Source organism: Strigops habroptila, chromosome 7 (assembly GCF_004027225.2).
Source record: "Strigops habroptila isolate Jane chromosome 7, bStrHab1.2.pri, whole genome shotgun sequence".
In the NCBI taxonomy this organism is placed as follows: Eukaryota; Metazoa; Chordata; class Aves; order Psittaciformes; family Psittacidae; genus Strigops; species Strigops habroptila.
The window spans coordinates 59,687,729-59,713,712 of record NC_044283.2 but is presented as its reverse complement, the minus strand read 5'-3'; the positions used below and the strand labels follow the sequence as shown (position 1 = coordinate 59,713,712).

Here is a 25,984-nt window from a genome sequence, read left to right as displayed (position 1 = left end):
TTAGGTAGATACAAAGCAAGGATACTCTACATTTTAAAAAGCAGAAAAATAAGCTGTACCTTTTCAAATACAGCTTATTCATCTGCCTCAACCAAGTCCATCTGACTTACTTTTGCTACTTTAACTTCATGTACACTCCACCCCCTTCAAAATTATGCAATCAGAACCCTGACCTGGAAAAGGAAGCTTTAGAAACAAGCCTAATGGGGAAGCCACATTAACTGCCAAGGCCTGACTCAGTTTTGTGTTCACTGTTATCAAAATCCCACATTGTACTCAGTCAGTGACAGAGATGGAGAGCTTTGTTTCTTTATACACGAGACAATTCTGTTTTCTTTAACTTACTTTCCTCCCTCACCTCCCATCACTCACCAAGGGCTTGGTTTCATCTTCATCTTTGAAATAGTAAAGTTGGTCACCCTTGAGAACAAACCAGCGTGTGTGCCAGGTCTTGACAAAGCCTCCTTGCTTCCGCAGCCACCCGCACTTAATGGCACTGTGCCTCCCGTGGCTCGGTGGGGGAGTCTCTGCAGAGCCATTGTGTTCTTCCATGCTGGAACTGGGCAAGTCTCCTGTTGAGAAAAAAAAAAAGAGGTAAAGGTAAAATAATTAGGTTATTATCCAGGCAGTAACTTGCTCCTTTCAACTCAGCTGGAAAAGAAACATGCCCCAGCTACAAAGGTGTGCTAGAAAAGCATTTAGCATCTGCCTGCTTATTCTTAAGCTAGCACCCCATCAGCTGAGACAGTAACAATAACGAACTCAGTTGCTAAAAAGCAGGAAAGAAGCAAAAGATTTGTTCAAGTATAGTGTAAGATATTTCAACTGGCACTGAGGAAGACACTGGCTGTTTCTTGAGATGAGTTCTCCTGGATTATAGGCAGTAACAAAGAATGAACTTACAATACATCTTTGGACTAAGGAAAGTAGTGTGTTTGTCACTACTGGACCTCCCCTTTTTATATTCCCTAACAGGCTTGGGGCTTTAAGCAAAATTAAAGAAGCCTCTGGTTCTCCAGGGCTTAATATACCCCACCAGACAACCAGGCTTTTTTTTGTTTTGTTTTACTAAAGCCCATTTAATGGAATGGTGACAGTAAAGACAAGAATACCTGCATATTCCCTCACATGAGCATGCCCTGACCAAAGTGAATGTGCATCCAGCCACACTTATTACAGACATTTTGTAAATCATGCAGAATTTTGGCGTGTCAACTCAAGGCACAAGAAGTGTGTCAAAATTGGAGCTGAAGTGTGGAATTAAACTTGACAAAATTTCATGTGGCTGTTCGGCCTTGTTAAAACTATACATTTTAACTATCTCTGGACAGAGATGAATCTTCCTGATGGATTTTGTCCATACAATCATGCAGTCATATGCTTAACCTTCATGGTCAAAAGGCTCTTCCTGATTCCCTATTAAGTCTAGAGCTCAACAGACTCAGGATTTTGAGTTCCAAGTTCTGATATTTCCAGTTGAAACACAAATCAAACCAAAACCTGTATGTGCCAACTATTGTTTACCTAAACAGAATAAAATGTGACTATAACAACAAACACACCAGTGTGCAAAATTAACAGTGACATTTCACTGTGTTTAAGTGCTTGAAGAACATGTTTCTTTTCTACCTAGACTACCACTGGCAGCTTTTCTTGCCTAGTCAGGAACTTGCACAGCTGTTAGAGCCTGGGAAAGGCAGCTTCATAGGCAATGATCTATTGGTTCCAAACATCAGGATGGGAAAAGAATAAAACATTCTAAACTCTGCAGGCAGGAGACAAGTCCAAGGCTGGCACTCCAGCTCTGGTCTCCTATACAGCAATACTGTTATGGAACATAGTAACAGACATTAGCATTGCAAGGGTATGTGCTCAGCTTCTAAGGTAGATTAGAAATGGAAATACACATTCACTTGGTAGATGAGACCATGCCTCCGACAATTAATACAAGTACTTTGGACAGCGTTACATCATTGTAAAATAAACTGCAATATAACCAAGCAAGAAGAAATAAATAGATGAATAGATTCTAGTCAGGAGTGGTTTTCAACTCATTTTGCCTTTGCTTCCTTTCTTCCTACCATTCACTTGGTAGGAGCGTAGGAGGTAGGAGCTCATGCTCCTTTGGAACAACTTCTCCACCTGCCATATCTGCTGTGCATTTATACCTTTTGCTTTTAATACCCGCACAGTCTGCTGTCATGTCCCTGCTGTGGGCTAGATCCTGGAATCTGATCTCCATGATTAAAACTCTTAACTGCCTTGTGCCACTGAGGTTAACGTGCCTCAACATGAGCACACAGGTTTCACTGCAAAGTACAAATTGCAGGACCAAAACTTAAATCACTTCATGATATTCTTCTCAGAGAAAGGAAAATAACATCTTTCTCCTGCCCCTTTAGGATTCATCTAGAGCCACCCTGAACTCTTGTACTGTTACATTTACCTGAGCAAAGTATCCTGGTAAAACATACAAATGTGTCTGGCTCTCAAGAGCCTGGGATTACAATTTCATTAAGAACACACCAGCTGATAAACCCTCAGACCACACTGACAGAAGGTTTCTATGAGGGTTATGTACCATCAGAGTACACACACTGAAAACTGCAGCTCTAGGGCTACAGAGCATACTAGATGTTGCAGTGAGTTTCTGAATTGAACCTTGCCTCCTTCCAATCTGGAGCTGCAAACGGAGATTCAACTACCACTAGAAAAATTAATAGCTTGCTTTTTCAGTGTCTGCTCACACTTCAATGTAGCCTGGGCTCTTGTAGTATTTTTAATTCACTTTGCTCTGTAATAATTAATTATGAATGCAACAAAGCAGTGGCCAAGCAGCCTCTGAAAACTGTACAGCTTTATCCCTGGATGCCCAAGCTCTCTCACTTGTTACCTTAGCTCTTTAGAAGGAAGAAGACAGGTTAAGTGAGATCATTTGCAGTAAGCAATGGTCGGATAATATCTAAGAATTGACTTCGCCCATACACAGCAGGTTTTATTATACTGACTTGCACCCTACCTCTGCTTATTACCATGTATCGTGAAAATGTGTCAGGAACGAGGACAGACTTACCTGTGCTATATGAGATCATTCTCTGCAAAAAGAAACGCACCCAACTCATAATTGGTATTTTTTTTTTTAATACAAGCAGAAACCTGTTGGATGCTGCTGGGTTTTGGCTAGGCCAAAGTAAATGCCAAGAAGCAGCCCTCCAACTCACATGCTTAGGAAGTGAATTAGCAAATACTTTAGGGAAAGCATTGTAAACAGTAAGTTATTGCAACTGAAAAAAGTGAGGAACAAAATCATTACCCATAGGCTACCTCCTGCTCTTTGCTGCACAACGACAGCTCTCAGCTTCAGCTAATCTGATCAGTTTCTCTCTGCTACATGGGCCAGCCTCAAGGCAGGAACAAAAGAAGAGTTTAAATACAATAATTACGTGTATCACTGCAGTGTTAAGGATATCAGGTCCCTATTACACTTGGACCACAAATAAGAATCTAAATACCAAAGTCAAAAGCAATTAACCGCTTGGATGAAAGGGTATTTTTAATTCCATTCCTCAAAGTCCCATTTCACTGATGTTGACACCAGTGGACAAACTAAGCATTTGGATTTTAGCTAGCCAGGGAAAATGCTAGTTGATGTACATCTCTTTGGTAAAATTTAGATCTTAAACTATTTCTGCAATACTAAAACAAATGAGGGGTAGGAGAGATGACATTCTACTGCTTCCAAGTCCTCACAGGCAAGTATAAGATCTCCTTTAACGCAGTAGTATGTCTTTGGACACTTTCTGTACAAAACAGTTGCATAATTTCATTTATTAGAGATTTAAATCTCTTCAGCAGTCAAAATTTATCCACCTAATTTGTTTTTGTTAAGAGGAATTGTATTTAATCATGAAATTAAGTTTATTTGTTATTTTCCTTCCCTCTTTGCCTTTCAGAAAATGCCTACTACAAACCAGACTCAGAATCAGAAATTCCAGCAGCTGGCTCACTTTCACTAGTTGTTTTTACAGCTGTTTCAACACCAAGATCATAAAAATAAATTGCAGAAATATCAGGGCGCTGGCACTGATGCAGAGAACAGCGAGGTGCAAACAGTATGTAAATAACACATGACAAAGTGTGGAATTACATCAACATACTGCAAGTCCTCTCATAAAACAAGGCAGAAAGCCATGCATTTTCAAGCACTAAATGAGCATACCCCTCAAACCCATCTTCTGAAAGGGAAACGCAACTTGTACTTGCTGCCAGAGTCAACTCTAGTGACTTGGCCAAGCTCCAGTTTTGGTAATGACCAGAACTGAACAAATGCTACACGGTCTATTTGCTTGGGGCTGGCTGCGGGCTAACTCTCCTGGGCTTGTCTGGACATTAGGAGTGCAAAGCAAACAGAACGAGAAATGGACCCTGACACGCTGGCTCTACATCAACGTCTTAAGGTCCACGCAGCCCATCACCATCTACTGCTGCTGGCCCCCATCCAACCACCTTCTGCTCCCATAAGGGCATCTGCCTCTCTCACTGGTTTGTCTAGAAGGCAAATAACCGCACTTACGCTCTCCTTACTGATGCAGAAGGGCCGTACTGGTGCCATGCACAAAAAGCAGGGATGTGTTTCTCCTCAACTACAACTCACTCAGTGCTTGAAATATGGAACTGGGCAGCTCCCCCAGATCCCAGCATGTTGGCAGGAAATAGAGAAAGTCATTAAGGCACAGCAAATCCAGTTACAATGAACAGTCACAGGACTGCACCAAGATGACCTGTTTGGCAAGAAATGATGATGGTTTGCAGTATGTTTTTATTCTCACTGAAATTTCCCATGGCCAAGATAGCACATTTTAAGCATGCAGAACATCATCTGTGTTCACTTCCAGAAATCCTTCTTCATCTTTGCCATTGCTCAGATGCTGTACTAGGTCCTTTGCAGCCCAGTGTCAGCCTGGCACAAAATGGATAAAGATGAGAAGCATCAAAGCGCCTGCCCCGCCACCATACTCCTCCAGCCTGTTGCCAGGTCAAGTCCCAGAAGGGCAAGCAACGCCACACTGCATGGAGATGACTTCTCCCTGACAGACACATTAACAGATAGACAGTAAAAGTCTGCAATTTTGCAGCAACAGTTGGCCAAATGATGGAGGTGATCCTGCCTCTCATGGGACCCCACCTGCAGTACTGCATCCAGATCTGAGGCCCCTAGCACAAAAGGGATGTGGAGCTGCTGGTGCAAGTCCAGAGGAGGCCACAAAGTTGATCAGAGGCTGCAGCACCTCTCCTTTGAAGACAGGCCGAGAGAGTTGGACTTATTCAGCCTGGAGAAGAGAAGGCTCCGGAGAGATCTTATAGCAGCCTTCCAGTGCCTAAAGGGGCAACAAGAAATCTGGAGAGGGACTTTTTACAAAGGCATGTAGCGACAGGACAAGGAGGAATGGATTTAAGCTGACAGAAGGGAGCTTTACATTAGATATAAAGAAGAAATTCTTTACTGTGAGAGTGGTGAGACAATGGAACAGGTTGCCCCAGGAAACTGTGGCTGCCCCATCCCTCGCAGTGTTCAAGCCCAGGCTGGACAAGGCTTTGAGCAACCTGGTCTAGTGGAAGGTGTCCCTGCCTATGGCAGGGGGTTGGAACTTGAGAAGCTTTAAGGTCCCTCCCAACCCAGACCACTCAATGATTCTAATATTCTGAGTATCTGCCAAATATATATACAGACACATATACACCCACAGAATTCATAAAAATCTGTGACACAATGGTTCTGTATAAAATTAGATTCCTTCAATACTGCACCACTTACATGAAGAGATATAGCTCACTTTCCAAGTGATGTCTAATTCCGAGTTCCTTTCTGCTTATTTCCCATGAGCTATATAGAGTATAAATGCCTAAGTTTAAGGTTATGAGTATCTTTCTGACATGGAGCGCTGCCTCTGACCAGTGAGTTACCTTTTGATTTTTCTTGATGTAGTCTGGCTAGGTAAGAAATTCATAAAACCACTTAGTATGTTAAATCATTGTCTGCATTCATCTTACTCAAAGTATGTCTCAAGACACCTGAATCTCTGCTATAAGAGGCATGCGCTTGCCAGCAACTGCTGCAGGAAGCAAAAGACTGGCCTATTTGTCGCTATCAGAGTGTTTCAAATCAGTTGCTACTCGCCTGTTGTGTCAACAGGATATTGCACATGGAAGGAGAAAACATGTCAAAAGATGTAAAAAAAAAAAAAAATACTTAAAAAGAGAGTTGACTTTCTGCTAGTGCTTAGCAACCATTTTTACAAGATGCACACTGTAAGGAGCATGTCTCAAGTTCTGTCTCCTCAAGTACAGATTTTAAAGCATTCCTGTCTTCTCTTTTTCAAAAGCTGTGGCAGTGCACTTGCCAGTAGCTTTCCTCCACAGGCCTTTAGAACAGACATTATACTTCTATACAGGTTTTCTGAGACATCTGAGAAATCTTTAGTACTGCTGGCGGTTACACTCCTAATCACAGATACAGCTGGCTGTTCTGCATTCCCCACTCTCATTTTGGTCATATCAGGGACAGCCTGAAGATATTTTGCTTGAAAGAATTTCACTTCCAAACCCTAAATAATTACTACTTACACAACACAAAAATTGAGAGAGGTATTATCACCAGTTAGATTGTAGAAGGCCTGATCCACTGCCCAATGAAGCTAAGGGAAAAACTGCCATTACTTTTCAATGCATTTTGGGATCAGATGCAAAACCAAGACCCAATAATTTTGCCAGAAGACTGAGGTGTTGGTCAATTATAACTCTTTAGTACATGATTTGCATTTCAACACCAGAACCATCCTACAGATAATCCTACAACAGCCAAACTTTTACAAACCTACTGTTTGCTTACAGGAATTCAAGCACAGCTATAAATAGCCTAAATAAAATGGGATCGAAGAATTTATAAAGAACATAAGAAGGTATTCAGATTATTGTGAATTACAATGGGAATTAGTTAACAAATTCTGTCGGGCACCTTCGAAAATATAAACTTTCACGTGTGTGTATTTATCTTCTATGGTTGTGACTAGTGTTAGCATACATGTGCACAGTTTAAGCCCTATAGATGAGGTCTGGACACTTCCCCACTCACAATCCCACAGTACCAGCTGCATTAGTCACAGTGTGAATCTGCCCATTGTCTAGGATAACTGACAGGCATCAGACTTACCTTTTAGGGATCCTTTAACAGACTAGTTTCCCCCAAAACTTCTGCCCTATTATGTTCAGGACAGCACTCAGCCCAAGCTGGCGGACGGGAAGCTGAAGTGTGCCAGACGCTTTGCAATTGCTCTTGAAAGAGAAATGATCAATAGTAGTGGCTCCATATTTACTGTGGCTTTGGTATAAAATGCTGGCAGATGGGGGGACTACAGAGTCAGAACCCTTTTCCCCCAACCCTTTTACCCTTCTGCAGTCAGCACTGAATGGAGCTCAAAGTTAGTTCTAAACACAATTTCTCTACTCCTTCTCATATAGCAACAAAATCATACTGGCTGCTTTGGTAGAAATAGCTGGGTAACGAGTATTTCAAAGTTCCCCCTGTATCTGTCAGCAGCAACATTTAGACAAACCCTTTCTTGTCCTTCCACTACCGTTGTGGCCGCAGGAAGCATAATGAAATTGCACAGCTAAGAGTACTTTTCCCATTACGGACTGTCTTCTGACAATGAGAAACGACACTTCGTTCTCTCCATCACTTCCTAATCCCACTGCCTTTTCTGAGATAAGATGGACTCCCACTGTAGAAGACTTGTGTAACTGATAGACATTTACATACAATCTGCCTGGCTATCTTTTCTCAAGTGCAGAGATACCATGTCTGATTTAGCAGTGATTATGAAATGTCACACCACAAAAAAAGAGTTTTGAAGGCTTAAGGAGCAACTTACAAGGTTAACACTGTCTGTTACTTGTTATGTACATATGTCCTCAGCTTTTTCCTCACATGGTAGCACACAGTTGCAAGACAACTACCAATGTGACTGGAAAAGTGAAAGTGTGATGGATTGGAGCAGTCCCTCATCTTCCAGGTTTCTGCCCTGGCTTCCACTTCAGGTGTCTTATTCTGTAAAACTGGCAATGCTAGAGACAAATTGCATACAGCAGAAAATCAGCTGTAGCTATCTGGAGAAGCATACAAAACCACAGATAAGACAAAAAAGAACCTCTGGTAACTGAAGGGTCAAGTGATGCAAGATGGACAAAGAAATGCAGAGCAGTTGGCAAGTCTCACAAGCTGAAATACTGAGCAGTAAAAAGGTCAGGGAGCATGTCAAAAGCAGCATCTGGAACAGCAAAAAGATACTCCAACTCCCAGATGTCTCTCACAACCAATGGGTTATACTGCATCTGAATACCTAAACACTAAAAACCCTCAAACCCTGTTTACAGCATCATACTTTACATGGAGAAAGTGATCGTAAAGGACAGCTTAACAGTAACTTAATTCCCACATATGAGTGGTGAATACTTCAGTACTTACTGGGTTCACTTACAAAAGAATTGATTAAGAGCTGTGTCCAAGCATGATCTCAGCAGATGATCTCTCACAGCATAAAAATAATCTCTGGCACTACGCTTTGTTTTCAAAGACTGATGGCAAAAGGCAATGGGAGTACGGATGTCAGCAGCTCTCTCAGTGAATCACAGAGAATGGAACGAGGCTGCATGCTCTATTAGGAAATCCAACACAACAGGACCTTCCATGTTATCTGTGTATTCACTGCAGTTCAGGCCTTCCACATTCCTTGTAAAATTGACCAAGAGAATTAAGATGTTGCATGTTATTCCCTAAGTATGCTGCTAGGCAGGCAAAATACAGTTTGCCTAGAGAAGCAAAAAGCCTCCTCCCAAACCTGCTGCAATTATTAATCAAAGGAACACACAGGTTCTGCAAAAAGGGTTTGTGGCTGCTGGAGAGTGGGAGGAAGGAAGAGGAACATTTGCTGCTTGGCCTGCACTTCAAATTCATCTTTCTCAGAGCAAAGACAGCCCCAGCAAAGCCCCAACTCTGGCAACAAGAGGCTAGCACAGCAAACACTGGCTAGTGACGTCTCCCCTGATCCACAAATGTTCAGAGCATGAGGAACCTTATTTCTGGGTGCCTCCGTAGAAGCCTCAGTGCAAACAAAGGAAGATTCAACCCCATAATTACCTTTTAAGTATAAACACTAATTCACATTTGATAAACAGAAGTCTGTGGACTTCTTTTTGACATATTTACTATTAACATTTCATGCAAAATTACTTCCTTCTGCTTTGTTAAGAGCAATGTGATGTGTTTCCTTTTCAGTTCAAAGAAGCTCAAGTAACAGCAGCAGCATTTGGTATCTGGCTGAGAGATCCTCTGAAGTAGACATCTGACACTTGGAAATGTGTTCCCCTGAAGGACCGCGGCATCACTGAAATGTGCACTTGGGAGCATCCTGCCCTATTGGTTCAGAGGAGCTGACAGAATTACAGCACCTGCCTGCACTGAAATTCAGAATTACCATGCTCATTTCTCACCCACTCCAGAGGCTTATACACACTACAGCACCTGTGGGCAACTGTAATGGTGGTGCGTGTGTCCATGTTACACACGTATTATACGTATCCAAAAAGAGCATATGGATAGTAAACAGGTAGGCACATACTGCACACAGATAATGAGCACCCACCCAGCTTCGGAAAGCATCTTGGCACCTTCCCAAATTAAATAAACACAGGCACATCAGAACCAAAGGCTCAAACTTGGCACACTCAATGGGGCATCCACTTCCATTCCTACTAAACTCACCACCAGAACCAAGATAGGTGTTCCTCTCTGCATGCCAACCCCAACAGGACCTAAATTTAAAACAGACCTACTTTTAAACTGAAATCAGTATAGTTTTAATGCTGTTCAGAAATGTTTTATATAAATGGTAATTGCCTCTGTCACTCAAAAACATTAACCATATTGACATAAATTTCTATGTTAGAATACTGGAGACAATATAGTCAACGTTTTTAAAAGCAGATATGTGTCTTTCCATGGAAAAAGCCAGCTCAAAATAAGCACCATTACTTTGTCATTCACGTTTCCATCTTACGCGCAGGAAAAGCATTACTTTGTGCTTATACAATTAATATTTCACTTTTTTAAAGCCAAATTTGCACCAGGAAAACAGCGTCCACAATCCTTCCTATATACTTTAGAAATCAGTATGTCATCTAAATTGTTCTAGTAAATGAAAAATTATGCTATACTACACTAACAAAATCATTGTGGCACTGCCCTTTCCGGTAAAGCTCTAAGCAAATTCTGTCCCCAAATTCTTAAGCCAGGACCAAGACACTGCCCCTTGACTGTAAAATTCATTCATATGGAGGAATGGTATAATACATGTGGTCTTTATCCTTTAAAAGGTCAATCTGTGCATGGATGCTAACACCTGTTTTTCCAGCTTGCACAAAAGGAACCATTAAAGACAAAGATGCAACTCTACCATATTGCACCCACAATCTTCAGGCTCTGTTACTACATCCCACAGTTAAAAGGTGTTCACTCATGTCTTTCTGTTCGTTACATAAAACGCATTTGAAATCTACACCACACAGAGCATAACTGCATGCTACCACAGTGGGTAGCCTTCCTCCTCACATTTGTCTGCTATGTGAATTGAATGAGAAGCAGAACTCAAAATCAAGCGCACTTTAGCAAGTCATCTTCGGCAACCTGGAAGTTAGCTAAAACCATGTAAACATCTTTTTCTAGCATTGCTCTCCCCTTACCCAAAAGTGAAAACCAAGTTAAGTAAGTTATTCACTTAGTAAACGATTCAGGAACAGGAGGCATGGTCATGTTACTTACAGACACGAAACTTAAGGTAAACATTTCTTGGTTTGTTTACTTAAAAAAAAGCACCAGCTAGTAGCAAAGCTACATCAGGCACTTCTCCAGGTTTTAAGTAGGCCACAGAGACACAGTTGCGTTAACTAAGACTAACTTCAGAGAAACAGCCACAAAAGCAGAAGAGAAACAATCCAAAGATGGCAGGTCCTGACTCTGCAGCCACTTGGAAACTGTGCTAAGCATGTTCATGGTTACATAGTTCAATTTATTCAGCACCTACTTTAAGAGGGGCAAGGTATCCTAAGAATATAAATTCCTCCTACTATGAATGTGAGAGCTCATTAACAGCATAAAATAATGTTAAGAACAAACCAGCAAGATCTACCTTCTCTTTACAGTAAGGAGAGTCTGTGTTTTATCTCAGTCACTATCTGTAGAGTAGACTATCAGTGTGATAAGGGAAAGGTTATTACCTACATTCAGAGAGTCTTACTATTTCACGTTACTATAGCCAAAGCAATAGAGAAGCCTCACAGCCCTCCCCACAAAAATAGTCCATCTCTATATGGACATCATCGCTCTGCACTGCTGCTTTCTTGATTTTACTTTCTCTCCCCACTTAAACTGCTGTAATTTCACAAGTCTGCAACTACTGCCTTGGACAAGTACCCCTTGAAACATGAACCCCATGAACAGGTTTCTCTAGTTCGTGTGTGAAAGGGGAAAAAAACCCTCATTGTCTGGGCTTCTCTTTTTAGAAACTTCTCTTTTTAGAAACACTCTTTCAGTGTTATTCATGTTACCACTAATTTTAACTAAGCTCATCCCTTACAGCACGAAGTTGTAAGTATACATGGAGCTGGATCAGGGTCATCTGTAGTGCTACCAGAAAGATACAGCACTATTTTAAACAAAGGATGTTTCTTCTGCACCAACACTGCCCTCCTTTTCATCACACCTACACTTAAACCACTTGGTGCTTAATTCTGAAGTACTGTCATCACCAGCTTTGAAAACAATGCCAGCTTATCTCCATGATACGCATTTGCATTTTGTCATGATATAACTTACTCATCACACTTTTTCCATCTCTCAAAAATTTGCTGACTGTAACAAATCAACAGGGAAATGAACACGTAAGGATAACTCTTGAACGATATTAGTTTCTTAGGCAGTTGCCAAAAGCCACAAATCATGCTAACGTATCAATACATCTGGAGACCCAGTTAGATAATATTGTGTTCTTAATTTCAAGACAGTCTCTGGAAGTTACCTATTAGTTTGCTCGTTAGCTAATAACATTGTGTTGTCCCCATCCCCACTCTCTGCCTCCCTCCAAAGTACATCCACAATTATGACTGTATAAAACTTATTCCCATTTGCAGCACACCATCAGAAGCAATAAATTACAGGACAGGAAAAGTAACCATGTTCATGTGGCTATAACGGATACAAGTTAACAGCAGACAACAGTCATTGACTTGCCAAGCAAGCATGGGCTGAGGACTAGGACCATAGGCTGATCTGCTCATTTTGCTGTGCTCATGCAGTGCTATCATGTCTCTAGCAATGCTGTTGGCTGAGGTCCTTGATTCTGTGGGAGCATGGGGTTAGCTTGTTCCTGACCAGCAGAAACGCACATTCTTGGTCTCAATGCAGACTGCTCTTCCTTTTGCACCTCAAAAGGTAAAGCAGTTTCATGCAACGTAACAGTCATTCCTCTCCCAGTGCCTCTCCTTTTGGCTCTTTAAAGTTCACACCTTTGCTGACACCAGTCTTTTATAAACATCCCCATGAGGTGAAATAACACAACTGCGCTGTGATACGTACAATCAGCCAACCAATATTAATCAGTAAACAACATAGAACAACAAAGTAAAGAAGAAAATTCAACAGAAGGGCCTTCCTACAAGTAGACTATCAGAATGAACAGGGTCTTCCCAGCATAAACTCACCATATAAAGCTGGGAGGGACATACTTGCTATGCAATGCCCATAACAATAAAAATCAAGGAAGCTTGATTCCCAGTCAAATGGTATGAACAAGGATTTGTATCTTAAAAGGACAGAAACCTAGAACTGCACTGACCTAATTCATACTCCAATCCAGAACTTGAACAGACAAAAAGAAGAACAGAAATACAAAGCCCCTTGCACTTTAATATCAAGTATATCTTCTATACACTATTGCCCTCATGATAAGAGATGTCAGGATTTCCAAGTGCCATTTTACAAGAATGCCAACCCATATTATTAATCTCTGACTAGCTGAACTGTTGATTTCGTTTCTTGCATTTCATTCAACTGGTACATGGTAGTTACCGTACCCAGTTTCAAGCTTTGTTGTTGTTCAAGGACCAATTCTCTAGGAGTTTCAGTAGCCCTAAGTAATGCATATGTACGTCTTCTTATCTTTCTCTTCTTTTTGGTGGCTACAGGTTAAGGAAAACAGGACAAAATCAAATTCCTTTCATAGAATAATTATTTTTTCCCTCTGCCATCTTCGTCATGTTTGAATAGTAATTTCAAAAATATTTATTTTTAGAAAGAAGGAAAGGACACCTTTTTTTCCTCACTTGTAACTTTCAATATAATATAAACCTGAACCAACACCGTTGTGCATTTCAAAAGCAACATGTTTTTTCAGTGCAGGGAAACAACAGAAGTTTAAATCAGTGCCTCATAAATTCAAGCAGCTCCTGACTTGCCTAAGCACAGACTGTTTGAAGATTTATTTTTGCAGAATAAGGTGCATTCTGGAAAGCATGAATTACGTAAGGTGACTGCTAATAGAAATACAGTAGTCAGCACCAGTTTTTTCCATAGACAAGCTAGTGCAGAAGAGCTGGGGAAAGGCTGTAACTGTGACTTTTATTATTTTAAAACTATCAATCAGTTATGTATAATTTTTCACCAGGAATTACAAACCTCTAAAACAGACATTGCAAAAAAGACACTATAAGGCAATTAGTCTGTTCTTCTAGTAACTTTGCACTTGACTTCTCTTTGCATCTACAATCCTAACTACACTTGTACTTTTTTTATCTACTCTTGATAAGATAATGATTTGAACGTTAACACTGTTCTTCTAAGTTGGAAGGTAAAATGTCTAGATATCAACCCCATAGGAAGTAATTTTTGCTCAAAATTGTCTGGCTTACACCAGCTTGATTCATCACTTACCTAAATTTAGGTTTAATTAGAACAGATACAGACAGCATAAGATTTTTCAACTTATCTTCCAATAGACACAACAGTTCTCAAGACAATATTTCAACCTTTACAAATGGAAACATATAATTAATCTTTTTAAAAGAATAAAAAACAGATTAGCCAGTGTAAATAATGGATGACATCGCAGCAACAACTGGGTTTTCTAGAAAACTCAAAGAACTTTGTAGTCTGTCTGCAGGACAGATGCTCTGGTTATTGTCTTGACTCAAGTTCTCTCTTTATAGTAGATCTGAAAAAGCTTTTCTAATTTTTCACTTTTTTTGTTTTCAATTATTCTTAAGGCCTTTGTCTTTCAGAAGACAGACGACTGCTGGTGCCGCCTCAGAACAGTTAAACAGCAAGACTCATCAAACACAAAATTTTTTGCCTTTGCATTTTCTAACAAAACAGTCAAATGTCCTGGAAGAACTAAAAAACAGCTTTCTACATAAAATTTTCAGAATTAACAGAAGAAGAACCAAGCACAGCTAACAGCTGTCAAACTTGGGGTTTTTTGTGGAAGGCATTCAGTTTCCCCGACAATAAGCTGGTAAAGGAATGAGGAATCTGGATGAAACACATACAAAACACACCAATGCTCAGAAGCACCAATGCTCAGAAGCACCAATGCACGTTGCCTCTCCAGGTGACGAAATTTGCCATTGCTTCAGTGAAATAAAAAATAAAATTGTCCATTCGCTTGCTATTTGTGACTAGGCATTCTAACAGAGTGGTATCATCTACCTACCTTCTGCACCAAGGCCAGCTGAAGAGTCTAAACGCAGAATATTACGATATTAATCATCACCAAGTGTCTTTTGTTAGATATGCAAGAAACCTACAGGACTAGCTGGCTCATTAAGGACTTTAGATCATCACACAAATACATGCAACAAGAGCTGAGCAGCAGCAGGGCTCCTCTACCCTACACCAAGAGCTAGTGTCAAACCACAGCCAGTCTAATGACTTCAGCACTGGTTCATTGCAGCCCTTTAGGCTGAGGCCACACCAAAGAGATATGGACCCTAACCTATAAATAGATAAAAGCAGCTAGAACTTGGAAATCATCTCCGCTTTACACAAATAGAGGAACAACTCCAGTCTGATGCTTTCGCTCACAAAGTACTCGCAGTTGTAGTTCAGCAGGAACAAAAATATGCTTCCGGCATTCCAGCTTTCTGCTAAATTAGATGCAGATGATGAAGGGTTTTTTTCCAAACATATGGAAGACAACACAGCTGAAATCTCAGCTAGGCCTTGAAAGATCCTGTACATACAGCATTAAGCTTTCTACAACACACAGGGAATCTAGGCGGTAACTACTATGATTTCACTTCATAGTGTGATTTAGGATGATATTACGAGACAGAAATGTTAAAAGAAAGTAATAAAAGCCTTTCATGTACCCTCAAATAAAGTCAGATGTTCAGGCCGCATGTATCTGGACAACCTCTGCTTTCAATGGAAGCCTGATCTCCACTTCAAAAGGGAGGAAATTAGACAAAAGGGGAAAGAATGTACACCTCAGTACTGTCAGCCCCAGGAAACCCAAGACCAAAGGACTAAATCCATCGCTTTCCCAACACCCCCAAGACAGACCAAAGCCTACAAGATATTTAACTGAGAGAGAAATCGAAAGCACAAGCTTTTCCAGTCCTTCATCTCTGCCACCAGTTTATAAACCTTGCTCATTTTATTATTTGAATAGTCACAGCATAGAAAGAACATTTGTGTATGTCTATTACTAATATAACTTCTGGTTATGGCTGTGAAAAGAAGCCATGCCATCCACCATGTGTAGGTGGCTTTGTTCTTTTAATTGGTGTTGAAGGCAGCAAACAAAAGTTTAACCAGAGTATATGTTTAGCTTTCTCAATGTTTAGTTTGTCCTCTAATATTAACATTGACTGAATACCACACATTAAAAGCACACAGTTAAATCCCAGATTCGTTGGCTTTTTTCCTCCATTCTGAAAATACTTCTACGCCTTAGAAGTTATTTAATGGTGAATGAATTATTCTTCCAATGCTCCATCCTTTGGTACATAGTTTGATAAGAATTTGGTTTGATCTGTAAGCTCTGCAGTAAGTTTTGCCACTTGGGAGCACGTTGTAAGTTTTTCACGTGATACCTTTCTCTAGTACTTGCTGCTGATTATTCAGAAAATGGTCTATCCACGCTAGAAGTTGATGGTTTAGTCCTTACACAGAATATGTTTGAAACTTCTCCAAAGGAGCAGCTATTTCTGGCTTAAATGCCACAAAAATTTTGCGAATAGCTTGAAAGTTCAACCATTACCACTGCATTTCCAAGCATACACACACACTGTTTGAGTAGTGTCAACTGTTTCTTATCAGACATACATACACTTCACTGAGACTATTCACATGAGTAAAACATATAGTATAGCTAGGATTACTGATGTAGCCATACAAGTACCCTGTTCACATTGATACAGATTCTGTATAGCTACTGAAGAGTTAGTATTGTTGAAAACGTACCTGTGCATTGTCAACTTTTCTACCTTTTCATGCAACTCCAATTACAAGACAGATATGAATAAATTCAGCTAGAACCTACACCAAAACTCACCATTTCCAACAGATTTTCTTTTCTTCTTGAGATTTTGCCTATATACAGGGAATGAAGGTTCCTCAATTATCTTTACAGGAACATGTTCTGAAATAAGTTTGAAGTTTGAAATAATATGAAGAAGGCAAGCGCAACCAATATTGTCTGGCTTCAGAAAAAGAAAACTAAAAATCTGTTTGGGTTTTACATCTATCTGTTCCACTCATACATCATCTATAGCATTGGACACAACCAAAGCACTGTCCTATCAATAGTGTATCTATCTTAACTGTCAGTATTTACTGCTCCACATGAAAACACACCCAACTGCTGCAATGGAAACTCACTCATGCTCAAGCTTATGCACATACCAGCAAAAATACAAACTCTGAGAAGATGGCCAGCCTGCAAGGTACTACGAGAAGTTACATTCAATTTAAGGCCAGGTAAGCTTTAGCCTTTTGGGGTGGAGGGAGAAAGTTGCTCTAAGTTTTTATAAAGGGATTTCCATTAGTAGCACGAGTTGCACTACAGGTAAAATTTTCACTTATGGTCAAAAAGTTATTATTTTATATCTCTGTTTCTGGAATGCTCTGTTTTTAAACAGACACATCAACTTTATAACATTCCTTGGTCTATAAAGCAGATGCAAACTACAACTTACAAGTGTATGAAAAAGCAATGCTCAGCCTTACATACTTTGCAATAGATGCAATAAAAAAGGAACAATAAGACCTGATCAGGGATGATGGTAGTGTCAGATGGTGTCAGAAACTGTACTTTAAAATGGCACATCTACCAAGTAACATCTTCAGGTTGGGCAGATTAGGATGCGTTCAGCCAATAAGTTTGTTCATTAATTGGTCCACTACAATGATATTGTTAATGCAGGAAATACAGCTCAGTTAACCTATAACTTGTTTCATCTAGATAAATTGATTTTCATAAGGAACTGGTATGAATCAAAACAAGGTCAATCATTTCACTTTCTCACATTTGCCCCTCTACTGAATTCATAGTTCAGATAATGAATTACAAACAGGTATTTGTAGCTAATCTAGCTCGCAACTGCGCAAGCTGCTTTACTGGTCGGCAAGACAGAGAAATACTGGAATCCATTCCTGGCAAAATTTTAAAGAGAAACCAGTTCTTGAGATACACTACCTCTTTGATCTTGAAATCCCTCCCTCCTCAGCAACAACTTAAGGATCTGGCTAATCTTTCACTGAAAGAGCAGATGATATTCTTTTCAGCATCTGAGCATTCAAAATCCTGTAGAGGCCATATTTTTCAAAATTATTCCTTACTGTGAGTGGCTGAAAAATACAGTCAGTTTTAAAGCTAAGATAGAGCTAAATCACCAAGAGAACTACTTCATTTTCATCACTATTCTCAGATCACTGTAGATTGCACCAAGTTATCTCTAAGGAGGACACCAACCAATGTTTTCTTTTGGCAGAATGGGACAAGATTTAGTAAGTAGTTTTACTTTTCTAAGAAAGATCTGTCTTTTACTTACTCATTAAGCAAATCATGGAAAAATTTCACTTGCGAGAATTCACATTGTTCTTTAAAGCTTGCTGAACAACCTATAAAGCTTCTCATTTTGAACAACTAGTAGGAATGGGATCCAAAAAAAGTGCAGATGAAGGAGGAGCGCGTATGTTAAAATCATTGATTTTAAATCATCTCCTTTCCCCCTGTGCCCTCCTTATACAGCATTTTTGTAAATTTACCTCAATTTATTTCTTCTGCTCAAAATCGGCAAATGAACATTCCATTTGTAAATATTTTGGGACTAGCAAAATACATTCCCAGGAATTTACCAGGCAAGTGTTTAGTTACTACTACTTTTATCCAGCTCAGTCACACAGCTTTTCCTGCACAAACACCCATATAGGTGATCCAAGTATAACACCGACACAGCCGTGCAGCTGTTTTGAGCCTATAACAGCTCTACATCTGGTTCAACAGTTGAGAAATATACAGGAGGTAAGGCTAAAGCAGTTATGAAAAACTTGATAAACTTGCCTCTCTCAAATGGCTGTAGAGAATCTAAAACCAGTCTCCACCTACTGTCCCTTCCCTTCCTAAAGGGACCTGTACACCATAAAGAACAGTGTAGGAAAATGCTTCTGTCCATACTAATTGGTTCATTTTTCTCAAGAAGGGTAATGAGCTAAGAATGCACGCTTTGGGTAACCAAAAAAGATCTGTCTGCTGTACCAAGAGGGCGTTTTGATTTGCTGGTCCTGTGACAATACTGACAATATCTACCATTGCCATGGCTGAACATGGTGCACAGGTGCATATCAGAGTATTTTGTCAAGTAATTTTCACTGAAAACCAATGCACAGAAGGAAGAGAAGAGATCACACAAAGCAGTACAGCTATAACCTCTCCATTTTACTTGGTTTTGCAACCCCGAAACATTTACCAACTATTTTGTAGACAGAGTCTGAAAAAGACATTCAAGAGAAACATCTAACTCTCCCAGTGACATTTGCTTCAGACTGCTAATTACGCAAGATACAACAACCAGAGTATGAGGACAGAAAAGGAACCAGGAATCACAACCTGATGACAATCTTTTCAATCCCGAAGCCATCATAAAGTGATGATGAGACCATCTACAAAGAAATCTATTTTTGTCAGGGGGGCAAATTAAACCAGTGACCAACATATCACTGATACTATATACCCAAGGACTACAACTATTATGCCACCACACAGAAACTGCAAGAGAGAATTCAAAGTTTGATGAAAACATCACAACCAGCTGTTTGCATCTAGAAGACAAAGAAATACTGATAGAAAAAAAAAGAGAGACTTGTCAGATGGCAGCTCTTTCACACTATTACAGAGGCAAGATTTATAGAGAAGTTTAAATGAACAACAATATAAACAAAGAAGTACACGTTCATCATGGTGATCGCTTTAAGTTGATAACTAGTAATAAATCTTTGTATGTGATTTACTGCCAAATCCATGTACAAGCTCAAGTATGCACAACAGCTCCTGAGAAGATGAATAGCACAATTTTAAGATTAAAAGTGCAATTATGACCACATTTCTAACAAACAGTACTGAACCTTAGACTTCACATTCTCAAGAACCTCCCCACCTTTCTGAATATTTTCTCATCTTAAACTTGAGTCTGAGTCCTACTTGTCATCATTTCAGAAACATCCCAATATCTTAAAAGTCAACACACGGTATATTATTTGTTAAATTAGACACTAGTTTACAATATGCTCTCAAAATCAAGCAATGTAGCATTACAGTTAAAAAAAATCATGCAAGTGATAAGCTCCCACTAATGGTTACAATTACATGAATGAGTGTAAGTTGTTGGCCAGCCTTCTTCAATGCAACTGGAGTGTGGCACAACTCCCGGAAAACGGAATCCAACAGTATGAAAAGGTGACACGCGCACGCATGTAACATTAGCTCTTCTATGCAGATAGAACATGACTTCAATTCAGAGCAGATGCTGAGGGGAACCTGATCATGTCCCTGTGTCACACTTGACATGAAGGACTAAGCCACAGCTTATCCTTTGAATTACTCAATTGTGAAGAACACAAAGTGAAAGGAAAAGAAGAAAACTAAGATGCCGTCACCACAGTTGACAGACACATCTGGATATTATGAAAGCAAAATATTTTAAACAGGACTTCCACTCCTCTCTGGCAAACATACATTAGATGTGCTAAACACGTGGTAAGCTGCATGGCACATGATGGAATGAAAAAATCAAAATCAGTTTCAAGAGGAACAAATTTCAATACAGTCTTCCAGAACAAAGCTGCTTTACTATCTTTATTATGGTTCACTGGGGAATTTTACTTCATGTTCACTGTAAGGAAGGAAGGAAGGACATAAGCAGCTCTGGCAGCAGTATGACATTTCCTGAGAGACTGCTGAGGAATCTTGGGTACTCCAAAAAATATCTCACATCTGGGACTTGGGGAGCATCCTGGCATAATTCACCTCACGGCCCAGATCTTCATAAGAACCTACCATTCAAGCAGCCCTGCAACAAACCTTTTCCCAAGGAAATATTTAAAGCGTGAATCTGAAAAGCAAAACCTTAGCAAGCTGTCCTAGCATCCCTGCAAAAGAAAAGAAAAAAAGGCTTTGATAGTGGTAATTTGGAAGCGATGGAACAATTTACAAATTTGGCACAATTTACAAATCTCAGACTTTGTCAAAGCTATTCTGGATTTTTTTTCTTCATATCTTAAGGCAATAAAGTTGTTGCTCTTGGATAGAAACCTGCCTTTAAGATTTGTAAGAATGATTTGATCCCTCCTGAGAACTGCAAGAATTGTATTTGATGGACAGAGACCAGAGAAAAGACTGCAACTCTGGCCTATTTCTTGCAAGATTAACATTTGAAAAATACAATCTGCCTTCTCTGACAAAAATAGCCTGAAAGGAACTCAGAGTAAACATAGATCTCTTTCTTCACTACAGTTCCTTAACAGTGGTAATATATAACAAATTAGTTGCAAACTTGCTTTCCAATTCAATATTGAAAATAATACATCATACCAATGTATCATCAGTTTGTTTACTGAGTTTGATTTTTCTCCACTGGAAACAACAAAAACAACTTGGAAGACATTCAGAGCAGAGGAATGAAGATGAGCATTTTGTTGGACTGACATCGTGACAGCCAAGGAAAGAACACAAAACATTCCACAAATGTTTGAAGGGTGCAAACACTAAGGAGAAAAACAACAACATAGAGGGGAAGATGACAAACATCGGCTCAATAAGGCAAGAAAATATGTGGCTTTGAGAAGTACATCAGCAATATCCACTAGCAGCAATATAAACCATCAAAGTTACCACAGAATGCTTAAGCCAGTAAACAGTCTCTTGTTTAGACAAGAACAAGCACCACCTTTCCACCGCCCAGGAAAAGCCTTCAGGTGTTCAGTGAGGACTACTCCTGTACCAAACCATTTCTTCAGAGACAGAAATGCATGTACACCATTTGGCACAAGTTCAGTTTTTCCATGCTCAACACCTTCATCCAAATTTGTACTAGAAAAAAAGATGGTCTGAATTGTTTTCAAACATCCTTATCACCCTGATGACTACCATTCCGTAAACCCAAGCCTGTTCACGAGGACTCTACACATAAACACAAAATGTATATTCTTGAAGACATGTATTTTACAGTTTAGCCAAAAGATTCTCTGTATGACTACTGCCACTTGTTTCAGATTTCCCATGTTTTGAGCTTTGCATGATTTCACATCAAGTTCAAAATGTTAAGTGCAGTTCTGAATTTATGAAAAAACAACAATTCAGGAAAACACACCTTAGTATTCCTCACTGCTAATGTTCTCTGTATGTGAAGAAATCATCCCATTTTTACAGCGTTTTTGACTAAGAAAGCATCTAACCTGTGCAGGTCAAACCCAAGGATTTAAGCATATGAACAAACCTGTGGATGCATGCTGGACAAAACAGCAGTAATGCCATGAACTACATGACTTTGCTTGCAGGAAGTTTTCCTCTTTCAAATTGTAGATTGACACAAACAACTGGAATAACCATAAAATGATGTTCCACATATTTCAACTTACTACTGGCTTTACACTGCATTTACCTGATTCTTGTTTTATTGGTACGTGCTGCATTTTTCTCAGCAATACTTTCTCTGCCCTTTTTATTCGGTTTCAGGAGATATTGAACACAATATAAATGGAAGCTTTTGTTTGAGGAAAAAATTACATCAGCTATCAAAAGCCCACAGCAGATGTATCTTCAGGTCATGAACCCGATCCCTCATGCAATCAGAATGCCAAGACACTGTCAGCAGCACTTAGGGTAACAACAACAGTACTAAGTCCAATAGTAATAGCCTTTTTTGAAAGAAAGGTGTGTCAAACTCTATTGGTATAACAGTATGGATTGTGGAGCTGCTGACACTAACCTCTACAGCAGGTCAACACACTGAACAACAGTTAAGCCTAAAGAGTCCTAAAGCCACCTAACTGTATCCACGCCTAACTGTTCCCAGTTTTCTGTACAGCAGCTGCTACATTTTCTGAGCTTTTTGGCAATTTTCAAGAACCTGTCTGAAAACAAACATGACAAACTGCTAAACATGCTGCAGTGTAGAGAGGATAAAAGATGCTCAGTGGAAACGACCCACAATTTCACCACATGCAAGGAATATATTCACTCTAAACTTGTCCCATGAAATTCTCAGAGCCCTCTTCAGTGTTAAACATGTACCATGTACATTACCTGAATGAATGCACATGGTAATGAAGTATTATTATTTCTGGTCCGTTGTACACAGAGACTGCAATTACAACTAGCTCTCAGGTAGGTTACAAACACAAGGCACTTGGAAGCTTGCCTTCTGCTTTTCCAGAGGACTTTGCTTTCATTTGCCAGCCCTGCACACCCACAAAGGACCAGTCAAAATCTGGCTGTCAATTAGAATGATAAAAATTTGCTCTTATTATAGCATATACGTATTCAGCCATCACAAAAGCTTACAAGAGTTCACTGTACTTTGGTAACAACTAAAACTTTTCTGATTAACAGCTTCTCCATTTTAGCTGCAAAAAAAAACACAGCAAAATTAGTCTAACTATGCAAAAACACCTAAGTTTTCCTGAAGACCTTACTCACTCAATTTAACTTCTTGTTTCCCCACCCCAAATGCTCAAATTAATGCAGCATTTTTATAAAACACCACCTTGAAGTATTCAAAGTTTACCTGAATTCTACAACAAGATAAAACCCAGTAGTTTGCTTGGTTGTGCTTGATGTTTGTGGCCAATAACACAATATGGTTTCTTGACTGATGGAGAGAATTTTTCTTACAAGAAAACAACTTGTAAACTGTTCACATTTAACATTTCCCTTTCACAAATGCCTTAGGAAGTTTAACAGCTGTTTAGAAGTGCACACTCATGGTACCAATGACATAAAGCATGACTATTAACAAGCAGCAAATACACTGAACTGCCAGCTTGGGTAAAGGGAAGTGGTGCAAAAGCTGGGAGAGCCATGGCAATTACTGATTTTCTACCACAGAAATTTTTTTCCCCAGCTCTACAAAAGACATCATCCCATTTCCATTTCTTATCAGTACGGACAACAAGAATAACAATGTTTAAAACAATTCAACACTTCAAGGATGCAGGCTGAAATGCCTTATTTTTCCTGTTCTCCTGGTTTTGGCTGGGATAGAATTATTTTTCTTCCCAGTAGCTGGTGCAGTGCTGCTTTTTGGCTTCAGTCTGAGAACAATGCTGATAACACACTGATGTTTTAGTCGTTGCTCAGTAGCACTTACCCTGATCAAGGACGTTTCAGTCTTTCATGCTCTGCCAGTGAGGAGGGGCACAAGATGCTGGAAGGGAGCAGAAATAGGACACCTGACCTGAACTAGCCAAAGGGTATTTCATACCATAGAACATCATATTCAGGGAGGAGGAAAGGAGTTGACCATGAGGGCCGATCACTGCTCAGGGACGGGCTGGGTATCAGTCAGCGGGTGATGAGCAATTGTATTATGCATCAAGAATCAATCACATACATTTGAAGTTCATCTTTTAGCTGTTAAAATGTTGCCAAAACAAACAAAAAAAGTTATAATTCACTCACAACACTAAATTTAAGCCCAGCTGCCACTAGCACTAATGAGCAGCAACAGATCTGATTTTTCAGAATCTCTAAGAAAAGTAGCTCTGATACATCTACAAAGTAAAAATACATGCAAGAAAAAACACTGCCTCCTTGTTCATGGATTCCTTGCTTCTCTGAACACCAGTTTCCCAATTCAATCCTGTCCTAAGCGTACAAGTGTTAAGACCAAGGCTTTCTTCCCTATTTCCCAACTTCAGAGGCTTTAGTATTATTCTTCCATTACTAGAACACCTACCATGATAAATTTTTTCAACCTCTGCACCCTCCTCTACCTTTTTTACACATTTCATGACCAGAACAATCAGCCATTCTAATGTTACAATGGAGCACCAAGGCCTTAATGAGATGCTACTTCATAGTAGATTATTATTTGTTTTTCATTTCAAACATAATTTAAACCAACAGAACTGACAATTTTATTATGCTGTATGACATAGCACATACATATTAAACAGGCTCAGTAAATATCCCATCATGTAAAAAAACCTAAAACCAATCAAAACCAGATCACTCCAACCAAACAGCAATGTTACTGTGTACTCTTTTGTCCCAGGATGGCAAATGAGTATCCTGTCTCACCATCACCATCTTGGAATTCGGTGACCTTTTCATGTCAACTTGGTGAAAACTAATACATTTTCACATAAGCTTTCAGCTAAAACATCCAGTCTTTCTGTAGAGTTGTTTCAGCACCACCACCACCAAAAATATGACAAGTTGCAGCTTAGAGAGCTCTGTAAAATTTTAATAGGCTGGTTAAAGGGGGAGAAATTACAGGATCATGTCATGATTTCCACACTACTTTACTTTTTCCTACTTTATTAGCCTCAAATATTCTGCAAATGATGGACTAGCCAAAAAACACAGTTTCTTTTTGTTCCACTTCCAATGAGTCTCAGAACAAACTATTTGCTCATATCAGTTTCCAAGCAATCTGTCTAGGCATCCAAGTTTATAAACTAGAAGAACCATTCAAGCCTTCTTGCTTTTAAACATACACAAACCAAGAAGCTTGTTTAACAGACCTTGCCTCTGTGATTTATTTCTTGACATTCTTGACCTGGAGCATCCCCACGGAAATTGTGGCTGCCCCATCCCTGGCAGTGTTCAAGACCAGGCTGGACGGGGCTTTGAGCAACCTGGTCTAGTGGAAGGTGTCCCTGCCCATGGCAGGGGGGTTGGAACTAGATGATCCTCAAGGTCCTTTCCAACCCTAACCAGTCTGTCATTCTATGTTTTCCAGTAGATCATCTTTCTGTTTTTGCAATAAGACTTCAAACCCTTTCCTTGCTAATCATCTGCAGCAGATGCCAAAAAGTTGAGCTTCTGCATGCTTCTGCACACACACACACACAAATCTACTTTCTCCAGACCTCCAGCAACACACATAGCTTTTGCTACCACCAGCTCCACACTAAGAATTTTCCAAGTTAGCATCCATAGCTGTGCAAGTGTTCTTTCAGCCATACTGTCATACCACAACCAACACTCAACACATACTGGCTGAAACTGCCAGTAATCTCCCAATGCAGAGAGATTTTAGACATACTTGCTATTTGGTTTCCATGCTTTAGGCATTTCCCTAATACTTTTGATGATTCTCCAGGGCAACATTACCTCTTTAGTGCTTGAAATCGTGAAAGAGTGGATCAAAG

The 25,984-nt window shown here is 39.8% G+C and overlaps 1 protein-coding gene across 1 annotated transcript in view; it reads right to left on the bottom strand.

Annotated features, from left to right (window-relative positions):
* ARHGAP24 (Rho GTPase activating protein 24) overlaps positions 1–25,984 on the bottom strand; it is a 210,538-nt gene that overhangs the window by 171,782 nt on the left and 12,772 nt on the right. The window contains exon 2 of the mRNA XM_030491341.1: positions 373–572. Coding sequence (XP_030347201.1) covers positions 373–552 — 180 coding nt within the window. The 5' untranslated portion in view covers positions 553–572. The remainder of the gene's footprint in view (positions 1–372; positions 573–25,984) is intronic.